This window comes from Thalassophryne amazonica, chromosome 2 (genome assembly GCF_902500255.1).
Source record: "Thalassophryne amazonica chromosome 2, fThaAma1.1, whole genome shotgun sequence".
NCBI lineage: Eukaryota > Metazoa > Chordata > Actinopteri > Batrachoidiformes > Batrachoididae > Thalassophryne > Thalassophryne amazonica.
Genome location: NC_047104.1, coordinates 117066280 through 117088505, shown reverse-complemented (window position 1 = coordinate 117088505; position 22226 = coordinate 117066280). Strand labels below are relative to the sequence as shown.

General features: G+C 39.7%; 1 protein-coding gene and 1 long non-coding RNA gene across 3 annotated transcripts in view; one reads left to right on the top strand and one right to left on the bottom strand.

Annotated features, from left to right (window-relative positions):
• The window catches only part of gpc6a (glypican 6a), a 743431-nt gene extending 730725 nt beyond the window's left edge, over window positions 1-12706 (bottom strand). For both annotated transcript variants that reach the window (XM_034192493.1, XM_034192502.1), the window contains exon 1: window positions 12015-12706. In XM_034192493.1, coding sequence (XP_034048384.1) covers window positions 12015-12174 — 160 coding nt within the window. In that variant the 5' untranslated portion in view covers window positions 12175-12706. The remainder of the gene's footprint in view (window positions 1-12014) is intronic.
• On the top strand, window positions 7037-8932 carry LOC117529659. The gene is made up of 2 exons (XR_004566067.1): window positions 7037-7166; window positions 8770-8932. It is a non-coding gene; the product is annotated as an uncharacterized LOC117529659 (long non-coding RNA).
• Window positions 12707-22226: the final 9520 nt, after the last annotated feature.

The window sequence follows — 22226 nt, the reverse complement described above, 5'->3', positions numbered from 1 at the left end:
TTGAAAAATAAAAATCAGCAGCTTGTATTTTTATTTCGACTCCAGTTGTGTGTGATGAAGTCATTTTTTTCACCTCATCAGTCACATTTTGTGCTTGAACACTACATTAAGCTTAAAATTGAACAAATAAATACCTTTGGAAAATAACAGCTGTTAAAGTTCAGAGTTCTCACCTGCTTTATGTGATCTGTGCCTCTGAACATCACTGCAGCTTCTCCACAGCAGGGTTTTTTAACCCGTGAAAGCGTCATTTTTCCTCAGTTCATTTATACTATATTCTCATTTTTTAAGGATATTTGACCGTTTATTTCATCTCATGATCTCATAAATTCAGTATACGACACGCACATGGTGTGAACAGGTCGGTGCCATCAGAAAAACACCGGTAGAGAAAGAGCAGAGAAAAGTAAAGGCAATTCCATGTTTTTTTTGTTTGTTTTTTTACATGTTCACTCGGGTTAAAATCGTCTCTCTCTGCTCCGCGCTCGCTGTGTAACGTGCACTGATGGTTCTCAGCAGAATGTAACGTCTCGTGCCTCCGTGCGCAGTCTGCAATGAGTTGACTCCGCGCGCGCGCGCACGCACGCACACACACACACACACACACCAACAGCTCCTTCAGTAAACTGCGCATTTTAGACAGCATTGAACAAGACGGCCACTGTTTTAATCGACCGTCTTATCCAAGGTTGAACATTCAAATGATGGCAGGATGGCTTGCTACCTAAAACTATGAATTGAGAGAAAAACAAAGACTTAAATAAAATAAACGACTTGTCGACTACTAAATTAGTTGTCGACGGTTTAATATATATATATATATGTACATTTTGCTTGCAGCACCAAAGTCGACCTCTTTGTAGAGGGGAACATCAGGTCATTTAGTTGTCAAAGTATTGTTGCTGCTTACTATGTACAGTTGTGTTCAAAATAATAGCAGTGTATTAAAAAAAGTGAGTAAACTTAGAAGTCCTTAAAATTAGGGAAAAACCCTGTTGTTTCCCAATGATTTGCGGACGTTAATGCTGGATTTTACGGTCATAAATTGATTTTTGCCGGCAACATGTAAAACTCAATTAACCAATCAGGTTTGTGGAAAATATGTAATTGGATTACAATAGCTTTTATTTCCATACATGTAAATGCATTTTGGACACTGCATATTCTATTCCAATTCAAGACATGAAAAATTGAGCAAAGTTGCTATGACATTATAGAAAGTGAAGAAAAGCAATATTGGACAGTTCAAAATAGCATTGACTGTATTTTTCTTTGTCACCCTATTACACCCTTAGAAATGGCCCTTATTTAAGGACGAAGGCAGCAAATGTTGTACATACTGGTTCTAATGCATTTTTCTCTGAAAATCTGAGTAAAATGGAATGAATGTTCCAGACATTGTGCAGAAGAACAGCATACTATGATTAAAAAGTTTAAGATTAAAAGTTGACTGGAGAAGTGCAGAAAATGATAGGCTGCTCAGCTAAAATGATCTCAAATGCTTTAACATAGCAACCAAAACCAGAAAGATGTGGAAGAAAACTGAAAACCTACACTTAAATGGATCAAAGAATAGCAGAATGGAAAAGACTCAACCAGTGACCAGCTCCAAGGTGATCAAAGAAGGTCTAAAGTTACCTGTGAGTACTGTAATTAGTACACACCTTTGTGAAGCCAAGCTCTGGGCAAAAACCCCCACAAAGTCCTACTGTTAATACACCAACATGCTGTAGAGGTTACTTGAACACACTGACTGGCCTAAAGACAAATGGAGTGACATTTTGTCGACAGATGAAAGCACAACTGTTCTTCTTGGATCTAGGGGCTCCTGACAGTTTGTCAGACAACCACCAAAAACTAAATTCAAGCCACAGTACACTGAAGACAGTGGAACATGGTGGGGCAAGCACTATGATATGGGGATGTTTCTCATACTATGGTGCCGGGTCTATTTACTGCAAACGAGGGATCATGGATCAGTTTGAATACATCAAAATACTTGAAAAGCTCATGTTACCTTGTGCTGAAGAGGAAAAGTGTTTGAAATGGGTGTTTTAACAAGACAATGACTCCAACACACCAGCAATTGAACAGCATCTTGGTTCCAGACCAACAAGATTAATGTTATGGAGTGGCCACCCCAATCCTGGGACCTTAATCCAATAGAAAACTTGTGGGGTGACATCAAAAATGCTGTTTCTGAGGCAAAACCAAGAAATGCAGAGGAACTGTGGAATGTAGTCCAATCACACTGAGGCTGGAATACCTGTTCACAGGTGCCAACAGTTGGTTGACTCCATGCAACACATGTGACTGAAATAATATTTAGTTCAGTGATTCACAGGAAAGACAAAAATCTTAAAGCCTTTTCCAGTTGATACAGTAAATGTTTGTATTTGCAAATAAAAATGCAGATTCTACTCCTTTTTGAACAGCCACTAATTTTTTTAAATGATTCCTTTGCATACATGTCAACCCCTTTGAGGGTCCACCTGTATAACCAAATGAGAAAATCCATAAAATCAATACAAAATCCTTATAACTTCCAAATCGCACCAAAATCAGTTTTATTACAGTACACACAACCGCATACCAGTATCACATAACTGGATTTTTGTCCACATATTATGAGTTGCCACAATGACATTAAAGTCAGGATCATTAGTATTTCCTCCACAGTTGAATTTCAAACAATAGAGATCTAGTATTCATGCATCAAGCTGAATTTTATAGAACTGAATGTGTCAAATTTAGTTAATTTTTACAGAAACAAGAACTGTGTGTCACTAATGAACATACATTAATAAAATCCTGAAAAATAAATCGAACATAATGAACAAAATAAAACATACCTCAGAACTTCATCAAGTGTATCAAAAATTGCCTCGCCAGTGCCAATGTTGCAGAGTGGCATGTCGATGATACTCGACTTCGCCCCGTGTCTATTAGGGATGGGTATCAATAAGAATTTATCGATAGATACCATTATCAATTCTGCTTATCGATACCTCTTGTGAATTTTTTGTGTACTCAAAGTAGGTTTTACAGGTTTTCTATGTCAGTGGGTCAAAGAGCTTTTTCTTGTCATGCACTCGCTCTGTGGAACAGTCTTCCTGTGACCGTGAGGCAGTTGGAATCCGTGGACATTTTTAAGTCAAGACTTAAAGCCTATTTTTATTATCTTTCTTATGAATAGTTTTTATTTTTTTTATCTGTTGTATTCTTTTACTTCTGTTTTTAATTATGTATTTGAATTTTTTATTTTTTATTTATTAAAATTTTTTATGTTGAACTGTTCTATGTGAGGTGCCTTGAGACGGCTTTTGTTGTGATTTGGCTCTTTATAAGCTGATTAAATTGAAATTGAACAACATTTTATTGAGTCTTAAAGTAAATAAATATGAAATTGGTCACTGGATCCTTAAACTTTGGACATAATAAACTCTACATGGTGGATCCTTGATCTCTGGACATAAATAGGAATAAACAAAATCTGTAGTTTTTGTCAAAAACCATTTCCTTTCAGACATTATAGGCATGAATGTGTTTCCATACATCTGAGCTGAGCTCAGCTGGCTGTGCTCCACGTCAGGATGTATTTTTTAAAGAATACAGCACGTCTCATTTTGGGAGGAAAAAAACATTTTAGTGGATTGTAGTTTCTTGTCTGTAATACAACGTTTTAAAGAGGTTTCATTTTATTTAAAGCGGCAATTCATTTTGAAGTTATTAATTCCGACCGGACTCTGTCTCGGCAAAGAATCACGCAGCATTTGGAGCTGTGCAAATGGAACGGAGGACGATTCTCTTTTCTTGACTACAACAAGACAAGAGTCCCAGTTAGTGACTAATCCACACAAAAGTGACTCACGATATTTTAATGGCTTTGGGAGGGGTTAAGAAGTCGATTTGCCATTTCTGAAGAGCAGCGAATCAAAAAACCAATGAACTAGTGGATCGAAGCATCGCTTCAATGGCTCATGCATCAAAGTGGCGTCACGCTGCAGCCCAAACCCCAAATATCCGTAAGACTTTATTTGTACATCCATATGACTCTGAAACTAGGAAGAATCTGTATAATTTACGGACAATCCGTATAGGTTGACATGTATGCCTTTGTACTCACTTTCTTTAAAGTAATAACTTGCTAATTTCCCTTCTAGCTTTGATTTGGAAAAGAATGTGAAGGGTCTGTGTGTATGGAAATAAAAGCAATAGAAAGTGAGCTCACTTTTTTTAAACGCACTGCGAATATGCATATGTCTCGGACATGAATGAGCGAAGCTCGTCAGCATCTCACCATGTCATTTTGGTCCTTCAGACTTTATTTTGAGTAAATGCTTCAGCAGAGCATTAGCATGGCAAAAACCTTTCACTTTCTGGGGGGCTGCCCCCCCAGACTCCCCGCCTTTTTAATTTGTGCAATTTTCTTTATTTACCTCTCATATGACTGGAAAAGCTCCTCACCTTCTAACCATGTCCTTTAGGTCCTTCAGACTTTTTTCAGTAAAATTGTTCTTGGGAGCATGAGCATGACTAAAACCTTTTTGCTTCTGGGAGGGGGGCTCCGCCCCCCATACCCCCACCTTTTTAAGCATTTTTCTTTTTTTGCTTTTCAGCTGACCCCTCAATTACAGCCCTCTTAACCCCCTGCCACTTTAAGCATTTTTTTTTAAATGTAGATGCAAATTAATATTCAAAGTTTTCAGCTCGGTGACAGTAGGGCTGTACAATATGGCAAAATTATTGTATCTCAATATTGTCATATAAACTGTCATGTAAATGTCACGTATATACATGCTGTCCATATTCTTGAGCCACTTAGGTGGGTAGGGAGAGTTCCCATGGGATAGAAAAGCTTTTCAACGTACATCCCTGGTTGCACCTAAGTAGCTCTACTCTCTCTTTTTTCTTTCTTTAAAGATATTTAGGTGTACCTTAGTAAACACTAGTAGAGTTCCACCTTAGATTTTGAATGTATAATAGAAGATATACCTTACTGAACTTTCTATCAATATGATGTATGATATGACTATGATTTCACACAAAGTGCAGCAACAGTGAAAATTAAACATTCTTAAACAAAGCGGTAATAATACCACACTCATTTTGCACTCATCATACGGTTACATCATAAGGATACTGTGCCCTCCAAAAGTATTGGAACACTTGGAAATTCAGACATTTTAAATTATTTATGCCATTTTAAATACAAGAAAAACAAAAAATAAAGAATAAAAATTTCTAAAAAATTATCTTCCTCAAATTCAAACAAAGCAAATCTCTAAAACTTGATAAAACCTGTAAATAATAATCAGATTTATTGCCAATTTTCTTTAGAAAAGTCAGGGGATGGAAACATGATAAGTGATAAGAATGATAATGTGTTTAACAAAGGTCAGTTTTCAGTTTGTACAGGGGTCAAAAGTTAAAGTTGCTCCATGAATTTTGCTCCAGCTGTATTTGTGCTGAATTTGATGCTTGTATCACCATTTGAAGGATTGTTTCAGGTATCTGCTGCACTAATAAGCCAACTGAGCGTGAACCAGCTGTTGTCTGTTAGATTAAACATGTTTGCACTCTTAAACAGCTAACAGACACACATGGCAACCTGAAATAAATGAGAAATGCTGCTTTTAACAACCTGGACCTCATTTCTGACATAAAATACAGTCATTTACTCACCAATATAAGTTTGGTGTGATTAGAAGTCCATAGTTCAAACGATGTGTTCAGTTCAAATCTGAGGAAAACATTTTTTTCTTTTTCTACTAAGGTGGATTAGAACTTTTTGTGGTACACAGCACAAACTACTGGACAGGAAGAACCTAGCAGTCAGTGTGACTGATTTGAAAATGAGGTCTTTCAAACAGACGTGTGGTGCTGTGACACGTCAATCATCTGTGTCCAGTCAGATTTCAGGGGAGTCCAGTAAAACCCCAGCCTCCACTCTAGCTCCACCCATGCCAGGAATTGTTCAACATTTCCTGTTTCACTGTGACTGAGAATTCGGCACTTCCTGTTTTAGTGTGAGCTTGCCACTGAGTTCCTGCGAGATTCCATGGGATCTCGTCTGTCAATCCAGGAAGTGGTTGACCTTTGAACATTTCCTGTTTTACCGTGGTCTTGAATTTTGGCACTTCCTGTTTAGGATGCCCTGTACCATGAGTGAGCTTTGCGCCGCTGCTTGACGCTTTGCTCATGTAATTTTGAACACAAGTGTACATAATAAGTAGCACCAATATTTTGAAGGCTAAATGACCTGATGTTCCCCCCACAAAGAGGTCTGCTTTGGTTCTGCAAGCAAAATGTACAAAACCAACATTGTGTTGTTTATACTGCATAACCTCATTCAACTCCTGACCCACGATGGCAGCCCAAGGGCCACATTACCAATTAGTTCAGTAAGTGATGATGTTCATTATAGTTTTGTTCATCTATATGGAACTACGGTAAGGTGAAAGAAGTGGTATATCACTGCTGGGGGAAATACTCAAATATGGGACAAGGTTTAATCAACGGAAACTGATCCCCTAATAGAATTGTGCTGTGGATCAGGGCATCCTTCCGTTTTACCTATGCCAAAGACACTTCTTTTCACCTGTCTGTTTATTACCCTGCACACTGATAACAGTAATCACTGCATATCTATCCATCTGTCTGTGTACAAAGTAATTCACAAAATATTGACTTTACCAAAATTCAGCAAAATTGGAAAGGAATATTCCTTGAAGAATTTATCCAAATGATTAAATTTTAGAGCCATCAAAGATAAAGATCCTCAAAAAATGGAGCCCTTAAGACACATCTTCCAGGATATCTCCTGAAACAACAGGGGTAGAGAGATGATATGTATGTACTATATCAACACATTCAAGAAGCTGCTGATTTGCTTTGCAGCGTTGCCAACTTCTCAGTAAGAACAGCAGCTATCAGCTGTCTTAAAAGTCGCTAGAAGTTGCTAAATGATGTTTTCATCGAATCTGCATATTTCTTGCATAGCATGATGTTGTAACAGATGCTGTAGGGAAAAAAACATTGTGAGAGAAACCATTTAATACATTATCAACCTTTTAATATTGTTTGGTAAATTCCATATTCCTAAATGAAGAGTATTGAAAAGGATTTTACACAGACTTCTGGCTGAATTTGAACAATATACAGTTGTATGTAAAAGTCTGGGCACCGCTGATGATTTCCATGATTTTCCTTTATAAATCATTGGTTGTTTGGATCAGCAATTTCAGTCAACTATAGCAGAGAAACACTGTGATAAGTGAGAAGTGAGTGTCTAGGATTTACAGAAAGTGTGCAATAATTCTTTAAACAAAATTAGGTAGGTGCATAAATTCGGGCACCCAAACAGAAAAAAATACATAAATGTTTAGTAGATCCTCCTTTTGCAGAAATAACAGCCTCTAAATGCTTCCTATAGCTTTCAATGAGACTCTGGATTTTGGACCATTCTTCTTTACGAAAAATCTCCAATTCAGTCAGGTTTGTTGGTTTCTGAGCATGGACAACCTGCTTAAAATCACACCACAGATTTTCAATGATATTCTGGTCTGGGGACTGAGATGGCCATTCCAGAAATACTTGTTCCTCTGCATGAATGCCTTAGTAGAATTTGAGCAGTGTTTAGAGTCTTTGTCTTGTTGAAAGATCCAGCCCCGGTGCAACTTCAACTTTGTTGAACATTGTTCTCAAGAATCTGCTGATATTGACTGGAATCCATGTGACCCTCAACTTTAACAACAACAACCTGTGTGGCACTGGCCACACAGCCCCACAGCATGCTGGAACCACCTCCACATTTTACTGAAGCAAGTGTTTTCTTGGAATGATGTGTTCTTTTTTCCGCCATGCATACTGCCCCTTGTTATGTCAAAATAACTCAATTTTAGTTTCATCAGTTCACAACACCTTATTCCAAAATGAAGCTGGCTTGTACAAATGTGCTTTAGCATAAATCAAGTGACTGTAGAGTGTACGCAGAAAAGGCTTCCTCTGCATTACAGCATCATACAGCAGATCTTTGTGCAAAGTGCGCTGTATAGTAGTTGAATGATGCACAGAGACACCAAAAACCTACAACACAGATCATGTTGTAGGACTTTGGCCCAGGTCTGTGGGTTGACTACGACTGTTCTCACCATCCTTCGCTCCAGCTTATCTGAGCTTTTTCTTGGCCTGCCACTTCAGGCCTTAACTAGTACTGTTCCTGTGGTCTTCCATTTCCTCACTATGTTCCTCACAATGGAAACTGACAGCTGAAATCTCTGAGATAGCTTTTTGTATCCTTCCCCTAAACCATGATGTTGAAAAATCTTTCTTTTCAGGTCACATGAGAGTTGTTTAGAGGCTCCCATGTTGCCACTCATTAGAAGAGATGCAAAGATGGGAAACATTTGCAAATGGCCACTTTAAATACCCTTTCTCATGATTGGATGCACCTGTGTAAGGAGGTCAAACATCAATGAGCTTACAAAACCAAACCAATTTTATCTTCCAATAATTAGTGCTAAATGTATTTAAATCAATAAAATCACAAGTGTGCCCAAATTCATGCACCTGCCTAATTTTGTTTAATTAATTATTGCACGCTTTCTGTAAATACTAGAAACTTCATTTCACTTTTCAAATATCAGTGTGTTTGTCTGCTATATGATATATTTAACTGAAATTTGTGATCCAGACACCCAATGATTTATAAAGGAAACTCATAAAAATTATCAGGGGTGCCCAAACGTTTGCATACAACTGTCAAAGCATTATTCAGCTTATAGTCTCTCCCAAATGTCCTAAAACTGTCACTCTCTAGAACAAATTTTTGAGAGATTTAATGTTAATGAATCCCTTTACTTTGGTTATTGTACAATTTATTTGATTTTTTTATCTCTTTCTATTTATAATGATAATACTGTGAATGTTATTGTGGCCTTGTCCTTTGTTAGTTTACTGTTTATGTATTTGTTGAAATGGAAGTTTTGAAAAAAAAAAACATTGTGGGAGACAAGAAAGTGAGTAAACACACCTTAATAATATTTAGAACTACAAATAAACTTGATTCTTGGTTTGTTTATTTATTTTGCCATTAAAATTGCCCATCACTTCTCAAAATAAAATAACTTCTCAATGCCAGGACTTCTCAAAGTCTGGACACTAATTAGTCACAGAGGCACAGCACAGCAAACGAGATAAGTAGGCTGGCCAAGTCCGAGTGAGGTTTGACATTCAATGCGAGAATAGCTGCGGAGGCATTGTGCGTGCAGGTTTCATTTGCACTTTGAAAGCAGAGGATTGTAGATATTCCTCCGCTCAGTGCTTTGTAGCAGAGGTGGCGGGACCCGCTGCCGCTTGGTGAGCGTAGAGACTACAATATGTGCTTTCACTTTTGAGTCTCCAAACACCAGAAAAGTCTCCAATCATGGCAGGAAAAGTAGCTAGATTTGTCATTAGTCTCTTTTGAGAAATAAGTCATCAAGCGGGTTTGGAAAGTCAGCAGATTTAATGAGAAAGCTGTCAATTTGGCAACACTGTTGCTTCAACATAAGAATTGCTGAAAATTTATTTATTTATTTTTTCTTCAGGGTTTTTTTGTTCTGTTTATTTAGCAACTAAATTATTTCACTTCTTAAGCCAAAAGGTAACCTCAATCCCAATATTTGAACATGGAAAAATAAATGCCAAATTTATCTAAATGGCAAAACTTATAAAAAGCTTATAAAGTTTTATAAGCTAATGAAAACAAAGACACGGCCCTCATTTTAAAAGAAATGCTCAGTGAGCTACACCATAACCTTGTTCATACACTGGGAGGAGGTTGCAATCGGGTTGGGCAATGTTTTGTTAATTGGTATATCACAATGCCTACGGTAATAGACTATGATGGGCAACGGAATTGAGGAGAGGTAGTACTTTATACATACTTTGTTTTGCATTTTTAAGATGTGAACTCATAAATAAAATTATAAATGAATTATTATCTATTTAGCATTCATGTATTTCTTTATACACCACCAGAAAAGGCTGATTTCTCAAGCAGCCATTGCCTGACCATGACCGCAGCAGCTGAGTCCTCACTAGATACTCCATTCGGCAAAAGATGGGGAACATTTAGAGTCAGAGCTCACTCGGACTTCCCACACTCATCTTGTGGTACTTCTGGAACAGGCCAGACACTTACTGACATCTTGGAGTAACTTTTTCTGTGCTCTGTGTGAAAACAGGATGCCCAGGTGCCCGCTGCCACCAAGTCGGCACTGTACTACTCTGAGTGTCTCTGGCTGACACACCTTAAATTACATTTTCATCAGTGGTTCGGTTTGATCTCTGGGGGGGTGCCTGGCATGAATAAAACATTATTAATTTATAGCCGAGAGAATGGAATTAGTCTATATGTGGCAGGGGCGCATCACCACATGGTGATAATGTCTGTGCCCAACCATAATTTACACTGTGCTGAGTTACTTCAAACCAAAACACACACACACACACACACACACACACACACACACACACACACACACACACACACACACACACACACACACACACACAGTCTGTTAACAAATGAAGGGTTCAGATGCAAAAACCCAGTAACTCAATTTTTTTTTTTAATTGGAGAAAACTGCTATTTAAGATGGGAATTTAAAAAAGAGAAAATTCATAGATTTCCATAAATAAAATGAAAATGCTGTGTTCAAATTCGATAATATTTTGCACACTGACAGTTACCTCAGCAGCCAAGTGCATGCTGGCCTCAACTAAAAAAAAATCATTTTGGAGAAACTGGATTTTGCATCCGTCCTTCAAATTTTACAGAGTTTTTTTTTTGTTGTTTTTGAGGAAACCAATCAAGATCTTTTGAATCAATGAATGTGACACCAGACAAGAATTACTGCACAAAGTTTTTGTTCTATGAAATACTCCTGATGCAGCTTTTCTTAATATTTGTCTTCACATGCTTGTATTATTGATATTAATTACTGTACAATTCCTTGACTAATCAGTCGGTGTAGTAAATTACATTTGAGCCATGCGTCCAGCTGACATGTACCCACACTGTCGCAAATGCATCCCTCACATTATAACCATCCACTGCCACACATGCTGTCAATAACACAACCAAATTCTCATCCATCCTAAACCTTGTTAAAATCAAATAAGGCAGCTGTGTGGCCATTACTGTCTGACACTGCCAATTACTAACACTGGATCTCCATTTTTTTGTGCGTAAAAAACGATAGAGGGATTAACATCAGGCCTCCCTGATCCCCCTTATTCCCTCTCTCTGTTTACTGTCTAATCTTCTTTCTTGCTCCGACCATAAATGTGATTACCACCACACAAGAGATAATAAAACCCCATATCTGCGCTGTACCAAAGAGCATGAATTAAAAGCTGTAGCCTTGAGGAATAAGGATTCAAAAGAAAAAAAAAAAAGACAAAGGAATATTTGGTGCTGAGTGCATACAGCCCCCTACTGGACAAGAGTGTTCACTATTTATCCAAACACAACACTTCGTGATGTTCTCGTAGGAAAGGAGCAACAGGTTCGATGCCAGTTTGGAGAATACATAATTTTTGGAACCACAGCTGCACAATCATACTTTCTAAGGCTACATCTCAGCACCTCTTCTTTGCAAAATGATTTTTTTTTTATCAAACAAAGAGCATGGCTCACTGCTCCAAAGAAGTTAGATTAAGTGTGAACATATTAAATCCAATCTGTATGATGCGTGGATGAATGGTGCTGCGCGTGGAGAGACTTTTGGAATCGTTTGATCACTTCAGTTTGACTTAGAAACTGAGTGTCAATAAATAAATAAATTCCATATGCGTAATTTTATCAAAGAGGACAAACGTGTGCAGATTGAAAACCGGTGCGCATAATTTGTTGAACTGCACCTCTTGAATGGTGATGCGCCACTTAAAGCCACACAAAGGTTTGCGCGTCGGAGTTGTGTGTTGTTGCGGGTCGGACACGTGGTGGAGAGGTAGAAACATCCTACCTGATATTTCCTGATTGGGTACATTGACGAGGCTGAATCCTTTGGCGATGTACGCCTGTCTAACGTCGACACAGCTGCGCGCTTTGCTCTCACCACCAAATGACACGGACAGCACCGACAGAGCGCATAAGGCAACTTGCAATCTCCACATCGCACACATCAGTGAAATCCTGGGGAATGATTTAAACTAATATATCCCTCAGCAAAATTTAAAAAAAGGAAAAGAAAAGAGGAAATCCAAAGGTGCGAGTAAGCAAGAGTGTCTGAAAAAGAGAGACGAAAAAAAAAATCACTTCAGACGCTGGCACGTCCACCTCGTCGCCAAAGCTTGATCGCGTCTTTCCCTCATAAAGATGATGCCGGTGCGTGCGGTCGGTTCCAGCTGGAATCCGCTTCAGGATGCGGTTTCGACTTGGTGTTGGTGTCTGTGCCACCAACTTCTCCCGTGCGGAGACACACGGCTGGATCCGTGTGTCAGTGTGCGAAAAGCAGCGGACACACACGCGCGGCGCACAAGGGCAGGGCAAAACATGGAGCTGCGACTGGCATGCGGGGGGGCGCGTACTGTCCTCTGCTTTTATGCATCCTTGGCAGTGCGCGCTCGCACCGTTACTGCACAACGTGTCGGAAGCAGGAGGGTCCTGTGGGCGGGATGAAAGTACGCACGGACCACATGGCGAGGCTTTTAGTTCTCATAAAATATGACCAAGTTATCCAAAGGAGACATAAGATGATCGATCACATGCGATCTCAGCAACAGTTTTCCAGGGGGGAGTTCAGAATTTTATCCAGGTGGAGATCTAGGGAGCACACATTCAAATATGAGGAGTGATGCAATAAAAATGGAATTGATAAAAATGGTTGTGAAAATGAACAAAAAATGTGATTAAATACTGTCTGCCATTGATCAGGAGCCCAACCGACATTTATCATTTACAGCAAATAAATTTGCTACTTCAGCTCTATTCCCAAAATGAATGAGAGAATTAAACAAGATACCCACTCAGTAAACAGTTTCACTTTCAGGTTTTTCTGTCTACATACAGTGTACTGTGCTTTCCCCATCCTACAAAACAAAAGTACTGCAGACTTTGGTGTCAGTCAAAAGCACAAATGACTGGCACACCGTTGGCAGAAAAAGTCAAAAGTCTCGCAGTTCACTGAGTCTGCAGTTCGTTTTTATTATAATAGTTTGGAGGTAACAGAAATCACTGCTGTCAACAATAAATGCCAGCTGCTTATTGTAAAATATGAATAATAGCAGCTATTTATCACCCCTTTTTTTTATTTATGTGTATTTCCATCACCTCAATTTTTAGCAAATATTTTATGCTTTTTAATTTATGCTCTTAAAACATTTATGAAATGATAAAAAGCAAGTTTGTGAGGTTTTTGTTGAGTGTAAGTCAAGCATTTAAAGAGGTTTTGCCTAACAATTCTCAAAAGTTACTAAATGAACAAAAACATAAAAAACTGAGTATTGAGGATCATTTTGGAACAACAGTTTTTGAAATTGTTGCATTCTTAAAAAAAACAACTTATGTCTGATAATTGTAGTTAATTACTTAACAAAAAAATTCCTTTTCAATAATGTTAAGATGTTGGAACAATTTTAATGAGTAGTCAACATAAAAGCTTGCTTTATCATAACAGTTGCTTAATTGAGTGGTAATTAAAATGACCTTTGATTACAGAGAAAAAAATCTCCCTAACTCAGTGTTGGTTGGTTTATTTGTTTATTAGCTCAGATTTCAGAAGGATTGATGCAAAATGCGGCCTTTTTTAAAAGCCTAAACAATAGTTTATACAGTGTTCAGCTATTTGCCTTTAGAACAAAAGTAATTGCTACCATAGACTATTTGTGTTGTATGGCATAAAATCAGGCTTAAAAATAAATGTGTCTTCATGCAAAATAAATTAATTAACCCAGGCCCTTTGTGCGTGTGAGAACTATTGCAGCACTGGGCTGCACCTGTGGTCTTAATTGATTAGAAATACAAGGCATTGGATTGTATGACAGCTCATCTTTTAACACAGCTGCAGTTTCTGTCCATACGGGCAGCATAGTGGTTTAGTTGTTAGTACTCTTGCTTCAGTGAGAAGGTCTTGTGTTTAAACCCAATCTGGTCCTTTCTGTGGAGTTTGCATGTGTTTGTGTGCTTCCTCCCACTGCCAAAGAGCTTAGATACACTGGAAACTTTAAAGTCAGTTTAGGCATGATTGGAAATGAGAGAGGCAACGTATCATAGGTATATCCCACCTCTTGTCCAATGGAGTAAATGGGATTTGAAAATGAATGAATAACTGAAGACAAGTCAGGAGGTGGGCTCAAATAAGCACCAAACACGTGACCCATGCAACATAGTATCACAAGTTTTATTCGTGCTCCCATCGCAAAAATGTGACTCATTTCGTGATGCGGTTTTTTTAATCTTACTATTACTAACACTAACCATACCTCCCCCTAATCCTAACCATAACCTACCCCTTCCCCTAACCATAACCTAACCCTACCCCTTCCCCTAGCCCTAACCATAACTCCCCAGACCTTCCTGCATCATTTTTCATTTTGTGCTCCCGTCACGGAATGTATTCGAATGAATTTGTGCTCCGTTACAAAAATGTGGCACTTTTCGTGACAATATCACAAACCAATAGATTAATGTATATTTTGTGATGCTGAATGACGAACTGCCCAGCCCAGTCTCACGGGTTTTTTTCGTGTTCCTGTCATGAAATAATTCAAATTTTCATGACATTTTTTTTTTTTTAATTTGCTATGACTAACCCTACCCCCAACCTTAACCTTAACCATAACCTAACCCTACTCCTTTCACCCAACTCTAACCATACCCCCCCCCCCCCCCCCACTTCACTTTTAATTTCGTGCAGCCATCACGGAAGGTATTAGAATAAATTTGTGCTCCCATTACAAACATTTTGCACTTTTCGTGACAATATGATGGACCAACAGATTACTGTATATTTCATGCTACTGTTTCACGACATGCTGTAAGACTGCGTTCGAAATGCTGTGAAATATGATAGGACCCATGACACTCTCAGCGGCTGATTGGAAACACTGCCACGACAGTACACTTTGCCCTGTTGCTTAAGTCACAGTTTCATGGGAAAATCATGTTGAGGCAATGTCAGAATTTGAAAAAAAGAATGGATAACAAAGCCAGTATTGTTTTTATCTCAACTGGATTTATAAACTTCAAAATAACCATAAAAAAGCCTGAGAGGTGAAAATACAATCTGAGCCCTGTTTCCCCAAATCTTCTTAAAAGTCACAGTAACAGAGATCTATCGAAGTGCCAAAATCTTTAAGAAACCCCAGCTTCCAGTGCTGGAAAATAAGGTGCGCTTCCAGCAAAATTTGTGACATTGACACTTCCACAACCGCACCATTTTGCCGTATTTATTGCCAGCTGCATGGCATCATTGGTCACCTGGCTGCATTTTTTCTTCTTGCTCAGCTTGTGTTAAAGTTTAGTTACAGTATTTCTTACGCATATTAGTCGAACGCATCAATCAATCAATCAATCAATCAATCAGTTTTATTTATATAGTGCCAAATCACAACAAACAGTTGCCCCAAGGCGCTTTATATTGTAAGGCAAGGCTATACAATAACTACCTAAAACCCCAACGGTCAAAACGACCCCCTGTGAGCAACCACTTGGCTACAGTGGGAAGGAAAAACTCCCTTTTAACAGGAAGAAACCTCCAGCAGAACCAGGCTCAGGGAGGGGCAGTCTTCTGCTGGGACTGGTTGGGGCTGAGGGAGAGAACCAGGAAAAAGACATGCTGTGGAGGGGAGCAGAGATCAATCACTAATGATTAAATGCAGAGTGGTGCATACAGAGCAAAAAGAGAAAGAAACACTCAGTGCATCATGGGAACCCCCCAGCAGTCTAAGTCTATAGCAGCATAACTAAGGGATGGTTCAGGGTCACCTGATCCAGCCCTAACTATAAGCTTTAGCAAAAAGGAAAGTTTTAAGCCTAATCTTAAAAGTAGAGAGGGTGTCTGTCTCCCTGATCTGAATTGGGAGCTGGTTCCACAGGAGAGGAGCCTGAAAGCTGAAGGCTCTGCCTCTAAACAGAGAAACATCAGTGACAGGAATAAATTGATCATAATGATGAGAGAAATGCCAAACTGCTCCACAGTTTTCCTCAGCTAATACCACCCTTTCTGTGAAGATATATCACTTCATCCTGCTCCTTAGCATAGAGCACAGTGAATAAAGTGGGAAAACATCTGGATTTAATTCCTGGTCCCAGTTTCGATGTCCTTGGACAAGGCACTTCATCTGCATTGTTTCAGTATGTGGCTATCATGCTCGGCTGAAAATGGTAAAGTATTGTGTGTGTCAGACTGGAATAAACTCTGACCAGTCCAGTCTCACTTTTTTTTTGTACTCCTGTCACCCATCACGAAAATCTGAATCATTTGGTGACTTTTTTTTTAAACTCACTATTACTAACCCTACTCCTAACCCCAACCCTCCCGACCCCACGCCCCCACTTCACTTTTAACACTTGGAAGACCAAGGACTGGTCAAATGACCAATCTACCTCTAAATGCCCACAGGATGGTCAAATGACCAAGATCCCCTGTGGAGAGCTACTTCTGTTATGTAAACAAGGAAGTCTCAGGACACCTCAGGGGAGGGGCTGACTTGGCTAGCCACATTCTTGTGTTTGCATATTTAATGTCTGAAAGGGCTGCTGATTTGTGCTTAGGTGGATAAATAACTTTACCCAGTGGGGAGAGATGAAATTCTGTTTTCTGAATTGTATTGAAATGTACCAAAAGCACACCAAAAGAAAACTGTTTTCTGAATTGTATTGAAATGTACCAAAAAACACACCAAAAGAAAACTTTGTTTTCTGGATTGTATTGAAATGTACTAAAAAAACACACCAAAAGAAAACTTTGTTTTCTGGATTTTATTGAAATGTACCAAAAAACACACCAAAAGAAAACTTTGTTTTCTGGATTTTATTGAAATGTACCAAAATGTACCAAAAAACAAACCAGAAAACCAAAATATATACAATAGGTACAGGTTACAGTCACTCACAATGACTAACAGTCCTCACACTGCCATGGAAGGTCTTTTCTGCATTTGCCACAAGTATACCTATCGCATTTCAATACAATTCAGAAAACAAAATTTCATCTCTCCCCCAGGGTAAAGTTATTTATCCACCTAAGCACAAATCAGCAGCCCTTTCAGCTAAGCAGGCACTTCTTCTTCTTCGTCTTTCGGCTGTTCCCGTTAGGGGTCGCCAAAGCAGATCAATCGTTTCCATCTCACCCTGTCCTCTGTATCTTCCTCTGTCACACCAACCACCTGCATGTCCTCCCTCAGCACATCCATAAACCTCCTCTTTGTCCTCCCTCTTCTCCTCCTGCCTGGTGGCTCCATCCTCAGCATCCTTCTCCCTATATACCCTGGGACCCTCCTCTACACATGTCCAAACCATCTCAATCTCGCCTCTCTGACTTTGTCTCCAAACCGTCCAACCTGAGCTGTCCCTCTGATATGTTCATTCCTAACCTTGTCCATTCTTGTCAGTCCCAAAGAGAATCTCAACATCTTCAGCTCTGCCACCTCCAGCTCTGCCTCCTGTCTTTTTGTTAGTGCCACCGTCTCTAAACCATACAACATAGCTGGTCTCACTACTGTTTTGTAAACTTTCCCCTTCACTCCTGCTGATATTCTTCGGTCACAAATCACTCCTGCCACCTTACTCCACCCACTCCACCCTGCCTGCACTCTCTTCACCTCTCTACCACACTCTCCATTACTTTGAACAGTTGACCTCAAATATTTAAACTCATCTACTTTCACCACTTCTACTCCTTGTAACTGCACCATTCCACTGGGCTCCCTCTCATTCACACACATGGACTCAGTCATGATTCTACTGACTTTCATTCCCCGTCTCTCCAAAGCATATCTCCACTTCTCCAGAATAGACTCAACTTGCTCTCTACTCTCACTACAGATCACAATGTCATCTGCAAACATCATAGTCCATGGGGACTCCTGTCTGATCTCATCCGTCAACCTGTCCATCACCATTGCAAACAAGAAAGGATTCAGAGCTGATCCTTGATGTAATCCCACCTCCACCTTGAATGAGTGTCATTCCGACTGCACATCTCATGCAAACACAAGAATGTGGCTAGCCAAGTCAGCCCCTCCCCTGAGGTGTTCTGAGACTTCCTTGTTTACATAACAGAAGTAGCTCTCCACGGGGGATCTTGGGGTCATTTGACTCTCTTTGGACTTTACAGGTAGAAGAGAAAAGCTTGGACCTCTGTCATGCAGCCATCACGGAATATATTAGAATGAATTCATGCTGCCATGACGAAAATGAGGGGCTTTTCGTGACAATATCACGAACCAATAGATTAATGTATATTTCGTGCTGCTGAATCACGACATGCCGTGAGACTGGGTTGGCTCTGACATGAATGGGCTTCATGGACAATACAGGACTTGAATCAATCAATCAATTTTATTTATATAGCGCCAAATCACAACAAACAGTTGCCCCAAGGCGCTTTATATTGTAAGGCAAGGCCATACAATAATTACGTAAAAACCCCAACGGTCAAAACGAACCCCTGTGCGCAAGCACTTGGCGACAGTGGGAAGGAAAAACTCCCTTTTAACAGGAAGAAACCACCAGCAGAACCAGGCTCAGGGAGGGGCAGTCTTCTGCTGGGACTGGTTGGGGCTGAGGGAGAGAACCAGGAAAAAGACATGCTGTGGAGGGGAGCAGAGATCAATCACTAATGATTAAATGCAGAGTGGTGCATACAGAGCAAAAAGAGAAAGAAACACTCAGTGCATCATGGGAACCCCCCAGGAGTCTAAGTCTATAGCAGCATAACTAAGGGATGGTTCAGGGTCACCTGATCCAGCCCTAACTATAAGCTTTAGCAAAAAGGAAAGTTTTAAGCCTAATCTTAAAAGTAGAGAGGGTGTCTGTCTCCCTGATCTGAATTGGGAGCTGGTTCCACAGGAGAGGAGCCTGAAAGCTGAAAGCTCTGCCTCCCATTCTACTCTTACAAACCCTAGGAACTACAAGTAAGCCTGCAGTCTGAGAGCAAAGCGATCTATTGGGGTGATATGGTACTATGAGGTCCCTAAGATAAGATGGGACCTGATTAGTCAAAACCTTATAAGTAAGAAGAATAATTTTAAATTCTATTCTAGAATTAACAGGAAGCCAATGAAGAGAGGCCAATATGGGTGAGATATGCTCTCTCCTTCTAGTCCCCGTTAGTAATCTAGCTGCAGCATTTTGAATTAACTGAAGGCTTTTCAGGGAACTTTTAGGACAACCTGATAATAATGAATTACAATAGTCCAGCCTAGAGGAAATAAATGCATGAATTAGTTTTTCAGCATCACTCAGACAAGACCTTTCTAATTTTAGAGATATTGCGTAAATGCAAAAAAGCAGTCCTACATATTTGTTTAATATGCACATTGAATGACATACCCTGATCAAAAATGACCCCAAGATTTCTCACAGTATTACTAGAGGTCAGGGTAATGCCATCCAGAGTAAGGATCTGGTTAGACACCATGTTTCTAAGATTTGTGGGGCCAAGTACAATAATTTCAGTTTTATCTGAGTTTAAAAGCAGGAAATTAGAGGTCATCCATGTCTTTATGTCTGTAAGACAATCCTGCAGTTTAGCTAATTGGTGTGTGTCCACTGGCTTCATGGATAGATAAAGCTGGGTATCATCTGCGTAACAATGAAAATTTAAGCAATGCCGTCTAATAATACTGCCTAAGGGAAGCATGTATAAAGTGAATAAAATTGGTCCTAGCACAGAACCTTGTGGAACTGTTGTGAAAGTGTAGGAACACGGACCCACAACAGGGGGCGCAAATGAACGGACAATGGAGGAAGTCAAATAACAACACTTTACTGTTGTGAATAAGCACAACAAACACAGCAGATTACAATAATAGACAAAGAAGTCAATTCACAAAATGTGTCACGTGGGCAGGATCGAAGATAAGAGACGTCTGTCCAAAGCAGAACCGGAACCACACGATTTCCTCTGCCACCGAGCCCCGGGAATACTGGAGCCGCCAAGTCCCGAACTCCCAGATGGCCACTGCCTCCGCTTGTCGGATCTGGTACTGCTGGCGAGGAACAAAAACAGTTAAATGTGGGTGCGTTTGCACCCAGCAACACGTATGGTGGGAAAACCACCTCCACCTCTCGTCGGAAGAAATGTCTGCTATCCAACACACAAGGTAACAAAGTATTAATGTCAGAAAGACAACACAGTCGGCTGAGTACTTTACCTCCTTGGTAGAGCGATATCTCGGCAAAGAGGTGGAGATGTCGTCTTGCTGATATACCACTGCAGATCACATGATTGGTGACAGCTGTCGTAGGTGATAAGTGACAGCTGTCACCCCGGCTGCTCCTGTGAGGCGGCAGCGCCCTCTGGTGCCTGGAGCCCGCACTCCAGGCAGGGCGCCCTCTGGTGGTGGTGGGCCAGCAGTACCTCCTCTTCAGCGGCCCACACAACAGGAACTCCATAATTAACCTTAGTCTGTGAAGAAGATTCCCCATTTACATGAACAAATTGTAATCTATTAGATAAATATGATTCAAACCACCGCAGCGCAGTGCCTTTAATACCTATGGCATGCTCTAATCTCTGTAATAAAATTTTATGGTCAAAAGTATCAAAAGCAGCACTGAGGTCTAACAGAACAAGCACAGAGATGAGTCCACTGTCTGAGGCCATAAGAAGATCATTTGTAACCTTCACTAATGCTGTTTCTGTACTATGATGAATTCTAAAACCTGACTGAAACTCTTCAAATAGACCATTCCTCTGCAGATGATCAGTTAGCTGTTTTACAACTACCCTTTCAAGAATTTTTGAGAGAAAAGGAAGGTTGGAGATTGGCCTATAATTAGCTAAGATAGCTGGGTCAAGTGATGGCTTTTTAAGTAATGGTTTAATTACTGCCACCTTAAAAGCCTGTGGTACATAGCCAACTAATAAAGATTGATTGATCATATTTAAGATTGAAGCATTAAATAATGGTAGGGCTTCCTTGAGCAGCCTGGTAGGAATGGGGTCTAATAGACATGTTGATGGTTTGGAGGAAGTAACTAATGAAAATAACTCAGACAGAACAATCGGAGAGAAAGAGTCTAACCAAATACCGGCATCACTGAAAGCAGCCAAAGATAACGATACGTCTTTGTGATGGTTATGAGTAATTTTTTCTCTAATAGTTAAAATTTTATTAGCAAAGAAAGTCATGAAGTCATTACTAGTTAAAGCTGAAGGAATACTCGGCTCAATAGAGCTCTGACTCTGTCAGCCTGGCTACAGTGCTGAAAAGAAACCTGGGGTTGTTCTTATTTTCTTCAATTAGTGATGAGTAGTAAGATGTCCTAGCTTTACGGAGGGCTTTTTTATAGAGCAACAGACTCTTTTTCCAGGCTAAGTGAAGATCTTCTAAATTAGTGAGACGCCATTTCCTCTCCAACTTACGGGTTATCTGCTTTAAGCTGCGAGTTTGTGAGTTATACCACGGAGTCAGGCATTTCTGATTTAAGGCTCTCTTTTTCAGAGGAGCTACAGCATCCAAAGTTGTCTTCAATGAGGATGTAAAACTATTGACGAGATACTCTATCTCACTTACAGAGTTTAGGTAGCTACTCTGCACTGTGTTGGTATATGGCATTAGAGAACATAAAGAAGGAATCATATCCTTAAACCTAGTTACAGCACTTTCTGAAAGACTTCTAGTGTAATGAAACTTATTCCCCACTGCTGGGTAGTCCATCAGAGTAAATGTAAATGTTATTAAGAAATGATCAGACAGAAGCGAGTTTTCAGGGAATACTGTTAAGTCTTCAATTTCCATACCATAAGTCAGAACAAGATCTAAGATATGATTAAAGTGGTGGGTGGACTCATTTACATTTTGAGCAAAGCCAATTGAGTCTAATAATAGATTAAATGCAGTGTTGAGGCTGTCATTCTCAGCATCTGTGTGGATGTTAAAATCGCCCACTATAATTATCTTATCTGAGCTAAGCACTAAGTCAGACAAAAGGTCTGAAAATTCACAGAGAAACTCACAGTAACGACCAGGTGGACGATAGATAATAACAAATAAAACTGGTTTTT